Source organism: Hippopotamus amphibius, chromosome 11 (genome assembly GCF_030028045.1).
Source record: "Hippopotamus amphibius kiboko isolate mHipAmp2 chromosome 11, mHipAmp2.hap2, whole genome shotgun sequence".
In the NCBI taxonomy this organism is placed as follows: Eukaryota; Metazoa; Chordata; class Mammalia; order Artiodactyla; family Hippopotamidae; genus Hippopotamus; species Hippopotamus amphibius.
Genome location: NC_080196.1, coordinates 112,909,262 through 112,924,241, shown reverse-complemented (window position 1 = coordinate 112,924,241; position 14,980 = coordinate 112,909,262). Strand labels below are relative to the sequence as shown.

Here is a 14,980-nt window from a genome sequence, read left to right as displayed (position 1 = left end):
CATGTCAGTTAGGTGACAATGTGCACGGTAAACACAATGTGTGTCGAGGGCTGAAGCCCCCTGACCGCCAACTCTTCCTGTTACGCTGCAACACAGGGCACCCGCTGTGCATCCAGCAACAGGAAATCATGTAACGAGACACAGTGGAACGCCATGCAGCCGTGCGAGCTGACGCACACCTGTGCTCACTAACACCAAATATGTCTGTAATAAAACTAAGCGGACAATACTGCACGTGACACGCTTTCCTCTTGGTTAGGAAGTTAAGATCCACCTACACGTGTAGCATGCACGGGAGGAAGACTGCCCTGCGTGGGGATGCTGCTATTTTGGTGCATGGTGACCAGTGGATAAGATGTTTTCCTCTTTGAATCTTTCTTTCAAAGAGCACGTATTCCTTTCATAATCAGAAAATGAAGTAAGTTAATATATTGATACAAATCATCTTGAAGTGAGTTAATCACTACATTAGCATTGGTTAATAAACCTGAATCAACAAAGGGATCACACCTCCTCCTTCTGCCTCTCCCGGTGCTGAACCAGCCGAGGGGACCGTCTGGTGCCTCTTCATGTGCTTTTTACAATGCACTGTGGTTCGGAAGCCCTGCTCGCAAAACGGACACTTGTAGGGCCTCATGTTCATGTGCGTGGCCATGTGCCTGGTGAGGCTGCCATTGGTGGTGAAGGAAGCGCTGCAGACGCCACAGCTGAACGCCTTTACTCCTGCGACACCAGAAACGAGGCGAAACACATTTCTCAAGTTAGAACCACATGTAATCAAAGATGCGCTGCATAAGCCACAAAATCAAAGAACTTTCACTCGCTGTGGTCTCCTGTTTTTAGGGACTGGCGCAGTGCCCTCAGGATGGTCATAATGAAGCAGACAGACAGTAACAAGAGCTGACAAGATGTGAAATCACTGCTGGTGGACACGGAAAGTGGTGCAGCCACCCTGGAAGGTGGTTTGGTAAACCCCAAGGTTTAAACAGTTATCATACAGCCAAGCAAGTCCACTCTTAAATAGAGACGTGAAAACTTACATCCACGTAGAAACGTACAGGCGTTCAGAGCACGATTATTCCTGAATAGCCAAAAAATGGCCACAACTCGGCTGTCCAGCCACTGAAGACTGGACAAGCAGAACGTGGCATCTCCACACAGTGGACTGCTATCCGGCTATAAAAATGAGTGAAGTGTGACACCCCCTAAACAGGGCTGGGCCCTGCACACATGCTGAGTGAGGGAGCTAGTGACAAACGGTGCCGAGTTGCATGGCTCCGCTTATAGGAGAAACCCAACAGGCAAGCTCACACCCACAGGAAACAGGCCAGCGGCTGCTGGGGCTGGGGCCCTGTGGGGTGCGTCGAACGCTCTAGAATGAGGTGGTGGTGACAGCGGCACAACCCGTGAACACACAGAAAACCACGCGACATCTGGGGCCAGGCAGACAGTGACCTGTGTGCGTCTTCTCGTGAGACTTGAGGACCCCAGAGGAAACGAAGCCGCGTCCACAGAGCTTGCACTTGTAGGGCTTCTCCCCGGTGTGTGACCGCACGTGCTGCTTCAAGTGGCTGGACTTCTTAAAGCCTTTGTTGCAATAGTCACATCTGTACACACAACACAGACCACGTTAATTCACAGCATGATCATAAATGCAACCCCTGAGAATGGGAGAAAAATAAGTAAACGATCAGGCATAATTGTTACAGAAACTAGGTCTGCTCTCCAACATTTAGAAAACTCAAAAATATTAGCAATAAAAATTTGTTAGATCAAATTCTGCTCAGGCGGTAGCCTTAAACATATTTTATTATTTCAAAGTTAGTAAAACCTATAGTAATCCTCCAGCAGAAATAATATTTGATTAATTAGAAACTATTCCTTTAAACATAACAGGAAATTTACTATGTGCTGTTTTCTTTACTAAGTCATAAGACACTGCCAACTCTTCTGCTGCGTTAGGGTCAGAATCACCTCTGAGTCTAGACACTTGGAAATGTCACTTCATATACTCTTCAGCTGCTAAAATGCTTTACAAAACAGATATTACTAGAGCTATTTTGAATAATATATAAATATGTAGTGTTATTTTCCTCTCATTTGTTATGAAATATATTAAAATTAAGGATGAAATAATTATAAATTTCAAAATTCCTATTCACATATTATTAAAAACGAAAAAAAATTTAGAAAGCTTATTCCATTTTATTTCCCTATTTTTTTCCATTTCCAAGTTTTACTCTGTGATAGGAAGGCATGCAGAGCTCACAGCTCAGCACACACAAGTTCTTTTTTTTTTTTTACAAATTTATTATCTTATAGGTCTGTAGGTCAGAAGTTCAATACAGGTCTTCTGTGGCTAAAATCAGGATGTCGGCAGGGCTGTGTTCCTTTCTGAAGGTTCTACGGGAGAACGCGTTCTCTGCCTTTTCCAGCTTCTAAAGGCCACTCACATTCCTCGGCTCGTGGTTCCCTTCCTGTGTCCAGAGCCAGCAAGGTTGCATCTCTCTGAAAGGTCTCATGTGACTCGAATGAACCCACCTGGACAATCTAGGATACTCTTCCCACCTTGAGGTCTTTAGCCTTAATCACAACTGCAACAGTCTCTTTTGCCATGCATGACACCATACTCATCGATTCTGCATATCAGGATGTGCATATCTTTGAGAGGCCACGACCCTACCTTGCACACACAGCTTATGGAGTTAATTTCTTATGAGTGGACATTTAGATTGTTTCCAAGATTTTGCAGTTACAAACAATGCTCGAAGGAATACCCTGTGCGTATGTATTTGTAAACTGATGGAGGGTGTATTTTGAAGGTGGACAGCTAAAAGTGGGGTTGCTGGGTGGAAAGGTAAGCACATGTGTAGCTTTGCCAAAATCCTCTCTAGAAGGGCAACTTCTTAATAAATGCTGAATGAACGAATGGCTAGAAGTCCAGGAATGCCCCAGCAGATGTCACAAAGGAATCACGAGAAAACATTATATTAATCTCACTTAAAAATACTAATGCAAAGTCCCAAATTAAACATTAACAAATAACTTGTTGAATAAATGAAAGTGTGAATAAAATACCAGGAGGTTATATATAAAGCACACAAAGAGCTTTGGACAAAAAGGCACAACATACATGTAAGTTATTTCTGACAACATGGTAACAGCAGCCTACAGCGGGGACAGGAAGCTACAGCAGAGCAGTTTACCGGTACCGGCTGCTGCATCCAAACCCTGCCCAAGTCACATATGAGCTGTAGAAGCTTTAGCAAGTTAGTCTCTTTTGTCTCAGATACTTTCTTTACAAAATGGGGGTATAACAGACCCTGTTTCACAGAGCTTCTGTGAAGATGCAGGAACGGTGCAGGTGGGCACTGGGTGCAGCAGGAAGGGCTGCGGTCGGAGCGGTACGTACCTGGAGGGCCTGCGTACCTGGAGGGCCTGCGTACCTGTAAGAGCGCCGGCTCTGTTGCTCGCTGTCCTCCAGGAACGGGGGGCGTGGAGTCTGCAGGTCCAGCTCCTCCTGGGATGACTCCTGAATCAAACGAGTTGTCTAAAATGTAGCAGAGGCACAGAACAGACTACTTGAATATCTATGAATGACTATAAACACCTAAAAACTAAGGATAAGAACACTCATAAATGTGGACTTAAAAGGGAGAAACCCCAATTAGGTCACTGCAGTCACTTGGGCCAGATTAATAACAAAAATCATTTATACCAATTTTATTAAGGAAATACTTATTTTCCATTAACTTGCTTTAATAAAAAGTTTAACTGAGCATGAAACTGATCCTTCCATTTTTTTACGTCTATTAAGAGATGACCCTTTCACCTGCTGTACTCTTACTGAGGGTGAACAAAAAGCCCTGCTGTCTTGAAATATTAAGTCTTCTCGCCTGTCACAAAATCACGGGGGAGAAAGCATGTTCCCAGCCCAGGAGCAGCAGGACTCCAGACAGCAGCCCCTCCACCCACACCTACAGCCACAGGTGGTGTAGCCCAGGGACAGAGCAAAGGTCTGCAGCAGACACCCATGCTGGGTGGACAGAGGCCAGGCTGACCTTCACGACACGGGAGCAGGCGCAGGACAGGCCGGAACAGCGGAGAACCTGCCTGCGTGGTTCCGGCTTCTGGCACCCACTCCGATGAGCCCCACCGCACCTCCAGTGAGTGGGGGTGCAGTCGTGCTCAGAGGCTGCCCCCCACTGCCCAGACTCAGCACCTGCTGCCAATCACGCAGCTTTGAGCTAGGAAAAAATACTCTGAAAATTTCACTGGAGGGTCCAGGTCCCCCACTAGGCAAAAGCTGCCCACAGGGGCTTTTAAAGAGAGAAAAGGATTGGCCATCATTTTCATCACTACTGAAAGATTTCCAGAAGTGGCAAAACCAACATCAAAACAAAAACTTAAATGCCTCCAACTTGACTAAGAGACAATATCTTTAAATGATGCATTAAATATTTATCTTTAGTATGTTAGCACTTGTTATATTATAATCTTATTTTCATTCTAACATGTTTAAGATTCTAACATGTTTAGGTTTCGTCGCTAAAGCAACATGATACCCTTCAGATGGTGTGGAAGTCAGCTACACTCTCCTGACTTTCATGACTTTTAACCAAAAAGGTAAAGCCACATCATGGGAATAAAATGTTGAAGTTAAACGAAATTTTTTTAACAGAAAAGAAGCCCTATATGATAAATATTTAAGTTTTCAAAGGTGATGCAATAATCTTAAAGTTGCAACAAGTTAGTATGCCCTCTTAAGTACGGAAATTTTAAACAATTACAGTGAAGAATACAACAGAATCTGGTCAGTGATGACACTTCTACAACACTCACTACGTTAATCGTATCAGAGCCAGGAACCGGAAGTAAGTTCTGCTGGTGGAAGCTTGTGGACAGGGCTTGAGACTCCAGAGTGCTGGAATCCTGTAACTGCTGGACGGGTGCAAACTGGGTCTGCTGACTGTATGTATCAGTCACTGCAAAACCTGAAATCAACGAGAAAACACGACTTCTACAAAAAAATACTAAAGTCTCACACACACACACAGAGTTTTACAAATAAAGATATTTGAAGGAACACGTCCACCTTCTGAACTGGAATCAGGCTCTCTAGCGCTCTGCTCACAGGCAAGAGGCTGCGCTCAGCGCCCATCCTTGCAGGGCAGGCTGACAGTCCAGCCACAAATACCCACTTACCCCAAAGTCCCAATTCCTACTCAAGTACCTTTCCTTGGCTAGAAACCACAGGTAGAATGGTTATTAAAGTCACTTTCTGGAAAATCTGAACAGGCTACAAAATAGTGTGCGCGTGCACATGTACACACACACACACACACACACACACACACTATCCATGCAAGAGATTACTTGGGTTGAAACCATACATTTCAGAAGAGCATGGAAAGAAACACTCAAGGTTGTTGCAAAATGAAACCCAACCAGGCACAGCTCATTGAAAAGCCCCAGGTAAGACCCACCACTGACCCTGTGACAGACCCGCCGGTTCGAAGGACTGCGGTGGGGGAGCCTGCTCTTCAAACTGGTCCACGTGCCCTTGCAGGGTGTGCTGCGGGGCCCCAAACCTATCTGAAGACAAAAATGCAAAAGTCAGGGGGACAGTTTATAAATGTGCAAGTCATTTCAGATCCACCAATTTGTTCAAAAGGATACTTTAGTGAGTTTTCAAAAATTAGTCTCCCCATAGTGGATTAATGAATGAATAAAACTCTGCTAAAAAACGTAAAAAAAAAGAATAGCCTCCCTGCTTTGAAAAGACAGTAGGAAGACAATTTATATATAGTGTATAAATTTATATATATTGGATAAGAAGTACAAAATCCTGCTCATAGACCAAGTACATCTGGGGACGCCCATAAAACAAAACAGCAAGCTGACCGACCAATTGTTTGTTAGACCCGTAGGAGACCAGAAGCCGGAGGCCAGCTCTGCCCCTGAGCTCACTGCCCTCAGGGCAGCCGGAATCTTTCTGCAGCGACTCTCCTGAGGGAGGCAGCGCGCTGGGAGAGGAGCCTCAGCCCCCGGGCCAGCAGCGCCCAGGTCACAGCCCCACCCTGAGAAGTCAGGCGTCATCATAACAGAACGTGCACCGTCATGCACAGGGACACTTAACAAAACCAAAGACGTCCTCGCTATTCTCAGGGGTAGAAGCAGGTTACAAAAAAGCACAGGTTGAAAGGTCCGGTTTCTACAATCCTAAATGCACGGCCAACTACCTCTCTCACACACAGACACAGCACAAACTGTGATTTAATAAGGCAGAGACGAGAGGACCAGCGTGCACTGGAGTAGCAAGACCTCCTGCGACACTCACCTTCACCGGCTTCCAGAGGCTGCTCCGCCGCTGGCTGGCCGGGCCCCGGCGCCTCGGCACCCACGCCAGGGGGCGGCACCAGCTCCAGCACGGCCCCGGGGGGGGCGTCCACGGCCTCGGCACTGGGCTGCAGCGCGGTGCCCTCCATCTCCACCTGCATCTGGGTGGACACGTGCGCGCCCTGCGGGTCCACGGTGCTGCCGTCTACCGAGGCGGCCTGCTGATGCTGCTGCAGCTGCTGGGCCAGCTCATACCTTCAAACCAGCAACGAGAGCCTTCGTGTCACCTCACCTGCGTGGAGCACGGCTGCGCACCCGTGGTGACAATTTACTCAACAACAGTTTTTATTCTAAAGTATTTCATGTTGAAGTCATGACGGCAATCCAGTTGAAAATTAAACACTATTAATAGTTCTGAAAGAAAAATCATGTTCCCTTATCTTTAAGCACTTTCACAGATTATAGGGACCTGAAGGCAACAAGGAATTTTTTAAAGTTTAAAAAAATACAAAAGATGCCACATTTCAAAGTAAAACTCGCCCAAGTCAAATTCTGCAATGAGCTAAAGTGTTCAAAAGAAGAACTGCATGAAACGAGACAGAGCCCCTATAGACTGCTTTCAGTCTTATGCACACATGGGGAGAGGCCAGGCAGTCCTGGAACCCGCGGGGCCACGCACGGCTCACTGACCGGTGGTCCACAGGCTACAGAACCTGGACCACGAGGCACGTGGCCGAGTTGGTTTTCTGCAAGATTATTATTCCTATTAATATTACTTTTACGTATAGAAAGTATACACAGCATATTTTCATCAAGGCCAACAATTTCTCTTTCAAAGAGAAAAATGAACAATGAATTCAGTGAACGAATCAAAAAACTGAAAGAAAGAAAAAACCATCTCAAACAATGATCTGGTTAACAGGCTGTCCAATATCTCAGCTGTGAGGGCTACTCCGGTCAGACTCACACAAGCTCTACACTGCATGCTGGATTCCAGAATGGTGTGAACCTGCCGATTCAGAATTCCATTCTTAGTTTCAAACAAGGTCTTTCCTCTTCATTTTCTGATATCAGAAACAGTCATTTCTCGACTACTTTTACTGAGGAGGGGGAACAAAAATGTACGAAGAAGCAGCAAAGGAAAGAACACGCACCGTCACACCTCTACCACAGGGTGACTGCACCAGGTAACACAGGGTTCACGGGGGCTCGGCCACCACCCCGGGGTGCCGTGGGGTTCACGGGGCCTCGGTCACCCCGTCGTAACTGGTGGAGCCTTGTTCTGTTTGCCTGAGTGTTTTCACGACAGTAATTTATTTTTAATGTAAGTGTATATGGCATTTTAGGAATTTCCAAGACTTCAAACAAAGGAATCAAACACTGGAGCTGCTGCCCACTTGCAGGCAGGTTCAAAGTACACACAATCTATAAGATAAACCCCCAGCTCTGTGATGACAGACCCCACCCCCACCCCTCAGATTGTCACCTCAAAGTCACACGCTCACCCCTAAAGTAAGTGTGGCACGTGTCCTGCAGAGGAACTCTTGACAAGCAGCGGTCAAAGCAGCTCTCCACGAACAGAGATGATCTGGCTAAAATCAGCTGACCCTCTTCCCAGAAATTACACCACAGGCCACCATGGGAGCCCATCAACTGTACTCCCGACATTACCACAGAAGTACACCATGAAGGCCAGGCATCTTGACAGAGAAACACTGTTAACATTATCCACTGTGCGCTGGGCAAGCCGTACCCACAGCCCACTTCTCTCAAGGGCACTGCTCCCAGGCAGTCCTGCTACAGGGAGTGGGAACATGGGGCCCCAAGTGTCTCTGCACCCATGAATCCCCCAGTTCCTGAATGCGTGTGGAGCACAGAACTTCCCCCATAAAATGCAGTAAAGTGTAACTGGATATACAACTGGCAAGAGTCCCCTAACTGGCACCACCAGTATCATACTCCTGAGACGGTCTCGAGAAGCCCTTCAACTCCTCTGCTACGCGATTAACTGAGCCAACATCAAGGAAATCAATTCTGTCATGTGTGCTTCAGCATCCAGAGAGATAAAACCAAAACACTGTTCCTCACAGTCACCTTCTTCTAACAGTGGGGAGTCTTGTTTCGTCAGTAACACCTGGACAGAGACACCTGGGTTAAAATACTGCCCAGAGGTAAACATTCTAGGGCAGAGGCTAATATTCTTTCACGGTCAGCCTGGTAAGTCTTGTTTTCAAAGTCTCCTAGCATGTGGTCCCCTTGTCCAGGCTTTCCATTACAATACAGAGTTCTGTGGCTTCACAGAAACACCCACTGAATAAGCTCAGATATAGTCAGAAACGCATCTCTGCAAGGGCCCTCTGGGTCACCCCCACTTAGAGATGAGACAGGCCTCTAATCGAGCAAAACTCTAAGTGAGCTTTAATGATGGATTTGTGTGATAGCTAAAACTTATGTTCTTTTTGTCAACAACCTAGAATAGTACCATTCAGATAACACTAATGATATGCCTGGAAGGCACAGAGCTGACCAAGCTTTTCCTTTTTGAAACCTCCATTACCTAATTATAGTAGACACTACCTAGCATTTTACCTACTACTGACTATCAGTTTTAAGAGAGTTTACAAAGCCTTTGGCCCAACATAACTACTTCGATATTACATTAAAAATAAAAATGTTATGCTTTAGTCTGTGGTTCTCAATAGATCCTTAAGCACTGATATAGAGGTTTCTTTAGCTCATACACCTCAAGCTAGAAGTAATAATATAGGAAACAAAGACAACTATTTCTTAAAAACACTCCCCCCCCCGCCCCCGTCATCTGGGAATCATACCCACCTATGGGTTTTCATGTGCTTTTTGCAATTTAGTGAGGTCTTAAAGGTCTTCTGGCAATAGGGGCACATGTAGGGGCGCAGGTCGTTATGGATGCCCATGTGTCGCCGCAGGCTGCCACCTGTAGTGAAGGCGCCGTTACATATCAGACACTTGAAAGACTTCAGTCCAGTGTGCGTTCGGACGTGCGCTTTGAGCACTCCTGCAGAAACAAAGCCTCTTCCACACTGAGAACATTTAAAAGGCTTTTCACCTGTGTGTGATCTAAAAAGAATAAAAATGGGAATGAATCAGCATCTTCCGCTTTCAGGCACTTTGTAATTTGGAACGCATGCTTGTAATGACCTCACTCGACCACCCCTTTTCTGAGCTCAGCAGCAGAGACACAGCTCTTACGTCCCCCCAACAGGACCCCTGAGACACAGCACTCAGCTGACTCATCTGAAGTCCTGGGGCTCAGACATGACCGACACAAAACCAGACCCATGTTCTCTTCTACATTCTGTCCTCTTGTCATGACCCCTCACTCTCGCTTGTGATCAGGGTTTCTACCTCCTTCTCACTGTGCTAGCACCAAGAATTAATCTAAACTCTGATGCACACACCTGAAAAACTGTGAAAGAGCACACTCCTAATGAAACAAACTAAGCACTTCCTCGGCACGCCCTAGAAACTGCAAATACTGAAACACAGCAGGAGTGGCAATAAAACTCAGCGGCAATTTGTGGGTACAACATTTCGGTCAAGCCACTAAAGAATGAAAATATCAATTATCAATAAACATTTTGGGGTCAAAACTGACTTTTTAAATAACATAGCTAACACTACCATTCTTAGTATTTCCACAAGTCACAGGATCACTAAATCACTGTAACGATAAATTTCCATCTCTGCATCTATATTACCTTACCTGATGTGTTGTTTAAGATGGCAAGATTTTTTATAGGCACGATGACAGTAAAAACACTTGTATGGTCTATCTGCTTCATTTACAAAATTATTATTAAAATAACTTGGAAAAAATTGGTTTCTTGGAATGGGCTGGATAAGACCTACAAACCAAAAGAAAATCAGGAATTCACCGTCAATGCTACTAAAAAGGTTAAACGTCAAAAGGCATCTGCTTTACCCAGAAGATAAAAATCCTGAGAAGCTAGATTCCAATGTTGTGACTAAATGCTATTTTAATTATGCTAGGAACTGGCTACTTAAAAAACACCTATCAGGAAATACTTATAAAGTTAATATATAAGATAGATATTCTTTTCAACATAAGAAATATTTATATCGTCACAAGTACTCCTCTTTGTTCTAGAGTGAATCTTTCATGGATTTCTACATTTACTTTCTATATGAGCATCTACTGGCATGAAATTTAAACAATTACATCAACATCTAGGTTAATTAGGGTTTTAGGTCCCTTATTTGGTCAATATGAAGACTGTACCCCAGGTACCATAACAAACTCAAGACAGAAATGATTCCAACATGATCTTTTGTTCTAAAAAAGTCAGGGTTTTCATAGAAATTTTATTAAAGGAATATCTGCAAATAGCAAAATTACAATCTTAAATATTTCGGGTTTTACATACTCTCAGTGAATAAAGAATTCCCTTAGGTTGACCATGTAGTAAGTATGTCTTGATCAAGCCACTGAATTATTTACACAATTCAGGACACACATACATGTGAACCCTCTGAATTACTTAATATTTACCTGGAACAACAAGGGGAAGCTGTACACTGTCAGTTCTACCTGGGCTTTTCCTCCTCCCGCCAAGACAGCGCGGCTACCGGCCAAGACTCTGGGCCAGCCCCTCTGCTCCTTCAGCTGCACCATTCACTCGAACATACTGTTCCTAACAGTGCAGGTTATATAGCTCACCCCATCCCCCCAAACCTCTTCTTCCTCCAATCCTCCCAGCTGTGCGTAAGGAGCCCACCCTCCTAGTCAGCAGGGGCCAGGATTTCAGGGTCCTGAGGCCGCTCACTAAGTCTGCCACGTGCCGGCCCTGGAGCTCACACTTGGCCAACGTTCTCGTTTCCTCACTTCTGTTTCCACTGCCACCAATCTCGAGCAACGGGGGAAACGGCGAGGCTGCAGAGATTCGGTATATACATAGAAATTGCTTTGCTCACAGTGAACAGACCTGCCCTTCCCGATGCTGCATGAGCAGCCCACTTACTTTTCAAAGAGAATTCGGAACCTCCCTTACGATGTGTGTACAATCCACATGGCTCACACTCAAAGAGCTGCCATTTCGGCAGGATTCAGGACTAGGGGAGCCGCGTGGGTTCCGTGCAGAGACCCCCCCCTCGGGCAGCTCCAGCATCACTCTACCCTTCGCGGCGTCGCCCTGCTTGTTCCCAACACCTCCTCTCTCTCCCTCGAAAGAGAAAACTTCAGTCCCTCAGGCCACCCCACCACCTTCCCCAGGACACACGTACTAAGTCTGCCGTAGACTGGATGACACGCCTGGTGCCCAGAGGCAAGGTGGCCGTACCAGGGCCGATTTTTAAACCCAGACGCACATTCTCCCTTCTACGTGACTCTGTGTCAGATATGCACCTAGACCAGCCTCCTTAATGTTCTGCTCTGCCTTCTCGTACCACCAACAGAAAAATGTTCCTACTACAGTGAGCTGTGACCCTAACAGCAATTTGCTCAAACACCTCCCATGGTCTACCACCAGGAACAGAACCACCGTAGCCACCTGGCCTGGCCTCCCGGCACGGGCCCCCATCTCTCTCCATGCCCTATGCAGCCAGCGTCAAGCTGCGCTTCTGAACAAGCCCTCACTTTCCCACCTCCACAGGCTCACTGATTCTGTCCCAGTGCTTGTCGCTGCTGGCTCTCTTTCTTCTTTTCCCCACTCCCTGGGCTACAGCTTCTGGAGCCTGGGGCCTGCCCCAAGGTCACGGATGCAGCCCTGAGCCAGAGAGACCTGCCAAGGGGGACACGGAGGTGTGACCAAATACATGAATGACCCTGTGCTCAGGGTCCACAAAATCAGAGAAAGAAAGAAAGAGAGAAAGAAAGAAAAGAAAGAAACACGCACGACTCCAAACCAGGGTCGTTTATCCACGGTCTTACGGTCAACCGGTACGGGCCATCTACTCTGAGGGAATCATGTTCGGTGCTACGCAGAGAACAGGACACTCAAGCGAGCGTCTTCCACGATGGCAACCACAAGAGTGCCGGCTCCGGGCACCACTGCGCTCAGGAGACTGTGGGCCTCAAGCGCTCAGCGGGGCGGGCGCATGCGTCACACAGCACTGACCATGAGGCACAGTTACTCGGTATTTTATGCAAACAGATTCAGTAACTATTAGCATAAAAGTACCACCTGATTAAGACTGTGCGTCCGAACAACAGCTGACAAGCCATATTCTTGTTCGTTGCTGAGCTTCACAGAACGAGTGATTTCTAAGAAAAACACCAACAAAAATGTTCTAGACTCTCCTCCCGCAATTAAAATGAACTGTGCAAATACATAAATGTGAGAAATTAATTTTATATACTTTATTAGACAAGATATACATTGAAAAGGAACATAGGAAAGTGAAATAATTTAAGCAGTTATATGAATTAGTTATATAAATTATACAGATTTATGGAAGAAGATAAAGTAAATGAAATTCACACGGTAATATTTGAAAAGTAAAAAGCCCTCCTACTGTGTCTTACATCTGTTTCATAGGGAAATATATATATATATGCCTTATTGGGTGTGTGTGGATGGGGCAGGGGTTCAAAAGCTTACCTACTCATCAGACCTGAAGCCAGTTAATAAAGCAGGATTTCGGGTGGACTTCTCCCCAGAGTCTGCAGTGTAGACACAAAGCGTGGCAGACGGCACAGCTGTGCAGCTTGCACCGAGCAGCCAGGCGGGACTCCTGGTCCCAGGCCCCAGGCTGCAGCTGATTTAGCACCTTCAGGAAGCTCACCACCGGTGTGCTGCCTCAGGCCTGACCTCCAGCCTGCACTGAAGCAGCCGGATGGCAGAATCTACCTGGAGACTTCAGACTGGCTGTCCACGCCAGGCCTTGAAGCTGTCAGCCCCTCTAAGGCCCACAGATGTCCCTCCTCTCCGTGTCACCCCCATTCTGTGCAGGGTCCCCCCCTCCAGCCCCACTACTCTCCCAGCTTTCTCCTGTGGAGCCTATGTTCCATGGCAACAAGTTCTCCATCATAAACAGGTCCCACCAACAGAATGATTAGTTATTCCTTTCTTTTCCGTACCAGGAGGTCTGGGGTTGAACAGCTTCTCTTCCCCTGAGCTCTAGTTGTAGAGCCCTAAAAGCAACGTTAGAACCCTCTCTAGGCCCCAGTTTTCACATCTGTGAAAATGAAGAGCAGTGTAGACAAGTCTGGGAAAGACTACTTTTAAGTTCCCAAGCAGCTCTGGAAGTTTTTACAGTTATACAACTACATGGGACTATTCCATCCAACAACACTCCCTTCATGTGCAGAGATTAAATTACTTAGTGTAGTAGTTTTTGATGCATTCTAATAGTTTCCTAAATGACAGCAGTAGTGTAAAACATATTGTGTATCAAGTAACTAGACTGAACTGGAACACCTCCTCTCCCAATTAAGTCAAATAATTGTAACTAATCTATGCTAAACCCTCTCTGTCATGTTTTTATCAAGATCTGTCCCCCAAATGTAATTACAGTCATATTTTTTCTATGTAGCCCCAAGGAGCTCAGATTCTGAGAGAAGAGACAAACACAAATAACAACAAAGTGTGAAACGTATGTTTAAGTATTTTACATTTTACAATGTGAAGCCAGTCTGTGAATCACTTCCCCCAGGTATTCTGCTCAGCCTGGGACAAAGGAGGATTCTGCTTCTGCTAATCTGGTCTAAGAGACAGATGCCTGTGAAGCTAAAAGCACAGTATTCCCCAATTTAACCTCAGAAGAAGTCTGGAGAATCAGGGCTCCAGTTTAACTCAGCTAAGGTTTGTAAACTTAACGGCAAGAAGCCCACAGGTGTGTAACCTGATTCATGGCAACCTGAAAAAACGGGTAATTTGAGGGTGACCCTCAAGCATGAAGGGTAATTCTAGCGCTGCTAAATAAGTGTTTAATCTGTCCTGACTTTTAGAGATTTTTTTACTTTTTAGGAATAACACAAACCACTGAGAACCTAGATACTATGGTGAAGATTAAATACACATTAAGTGAAGCTGGTCTGTTGCTTTGTTTTGTGAGCTGCCAAAACTGCACAATGACATCAAAGTATCCCAACCGACCAGGGGAGTTCCGACCAGCTTCCATACCCCAAACGATTACACACCCTGAGAATCACAGTTCCTAGGAAGCTTAGCAGAAATCACACATAAAACCATTGCAGGCTGGTATTTGGGGAGGGTGCTCTCAAACTTGTTGTCCTTTGGGGTTTTCCATTTCTTCTAGATTCAATTCTGGTAAGTACACTATTCTAGAAAAAAACCCATTTCATCTAAATTTTCAAATGTGTTAGCAAAAAGTTGTAGAGTATTTGCAAACGTTTTTCATCTCATCTGTATCTGTGCTTATAGCTTGGTTCTCATTCCTAATATTATATTTTCTCAGTCTTTAGTTTACTAGAGACATGTCAAGTTATCTATTTTACTGTTTACTTTTTAAAAACAGTAAAATTATGTTCACTAGAATCTTGTCTTCTGTCTTAAATTTTTATACTTATTAATTACTTTTTGCTACTTGCTTTTCATTTTTCTACCTTTTCGAGTTACTATTTCATTTTTCATTTTTATTTTTTAGTAAGAAATACTTCTTAAAAGTCTTAATTTTTCTGATA

At 45.3% G+C, this 14,980-nt stretch overlaps 1 protein-coding gene across 6 annotated transcripts in view; it reads right to left on the bottom strand.

Moving 5' to 3' along the window:
* Positions 1-14,980, bottom strand: part of ZNF236 (zinc finger protein 236) — an 85,817-nt gene that overhangs the window by 30,431 nt on the left and 40,406 nt on the right. For 4 of the 6 annotated variants that reach the window (XM_057698920.1, XM_057698924.1, XM_057698926.1 and 1 more), the window contains 8 exons: positions 10,082-10,223; positions 9,175-9,435; positions 6,341-6,594; positions 5,494-5,595; positions 4,843-4,994; positions 3,447-3,550; positions 1,456-1,607; positions 511-723 (listed from right to left, as the gene is read on the bottom strand). In XM_057698920.1, the coding sequence (XP_057554903.1) occupies positions 511-723; positions 1,456-1,607; positions 3,447-3,550; positions 4,843-4,994; positions 5,494-5,595; positions 6,341-6,594; positions 9,175-9,435; positions 10,082-10,223 (1,380 nt within the window). The remainder of the gene's footprint in view (positions 1-510; positions 724-1,455; positions 1,608-3,446; positions 3,551-4,842; positions 4,995-5,493; positions 5,596-6,340; positions 6,595-9,174; positions 9,436-10,081; positions 10,224-14,980) is intronic. The other 2 variants (XM_057698923.1, XM_057698921.1) reach the window with 2 other exon arrangements.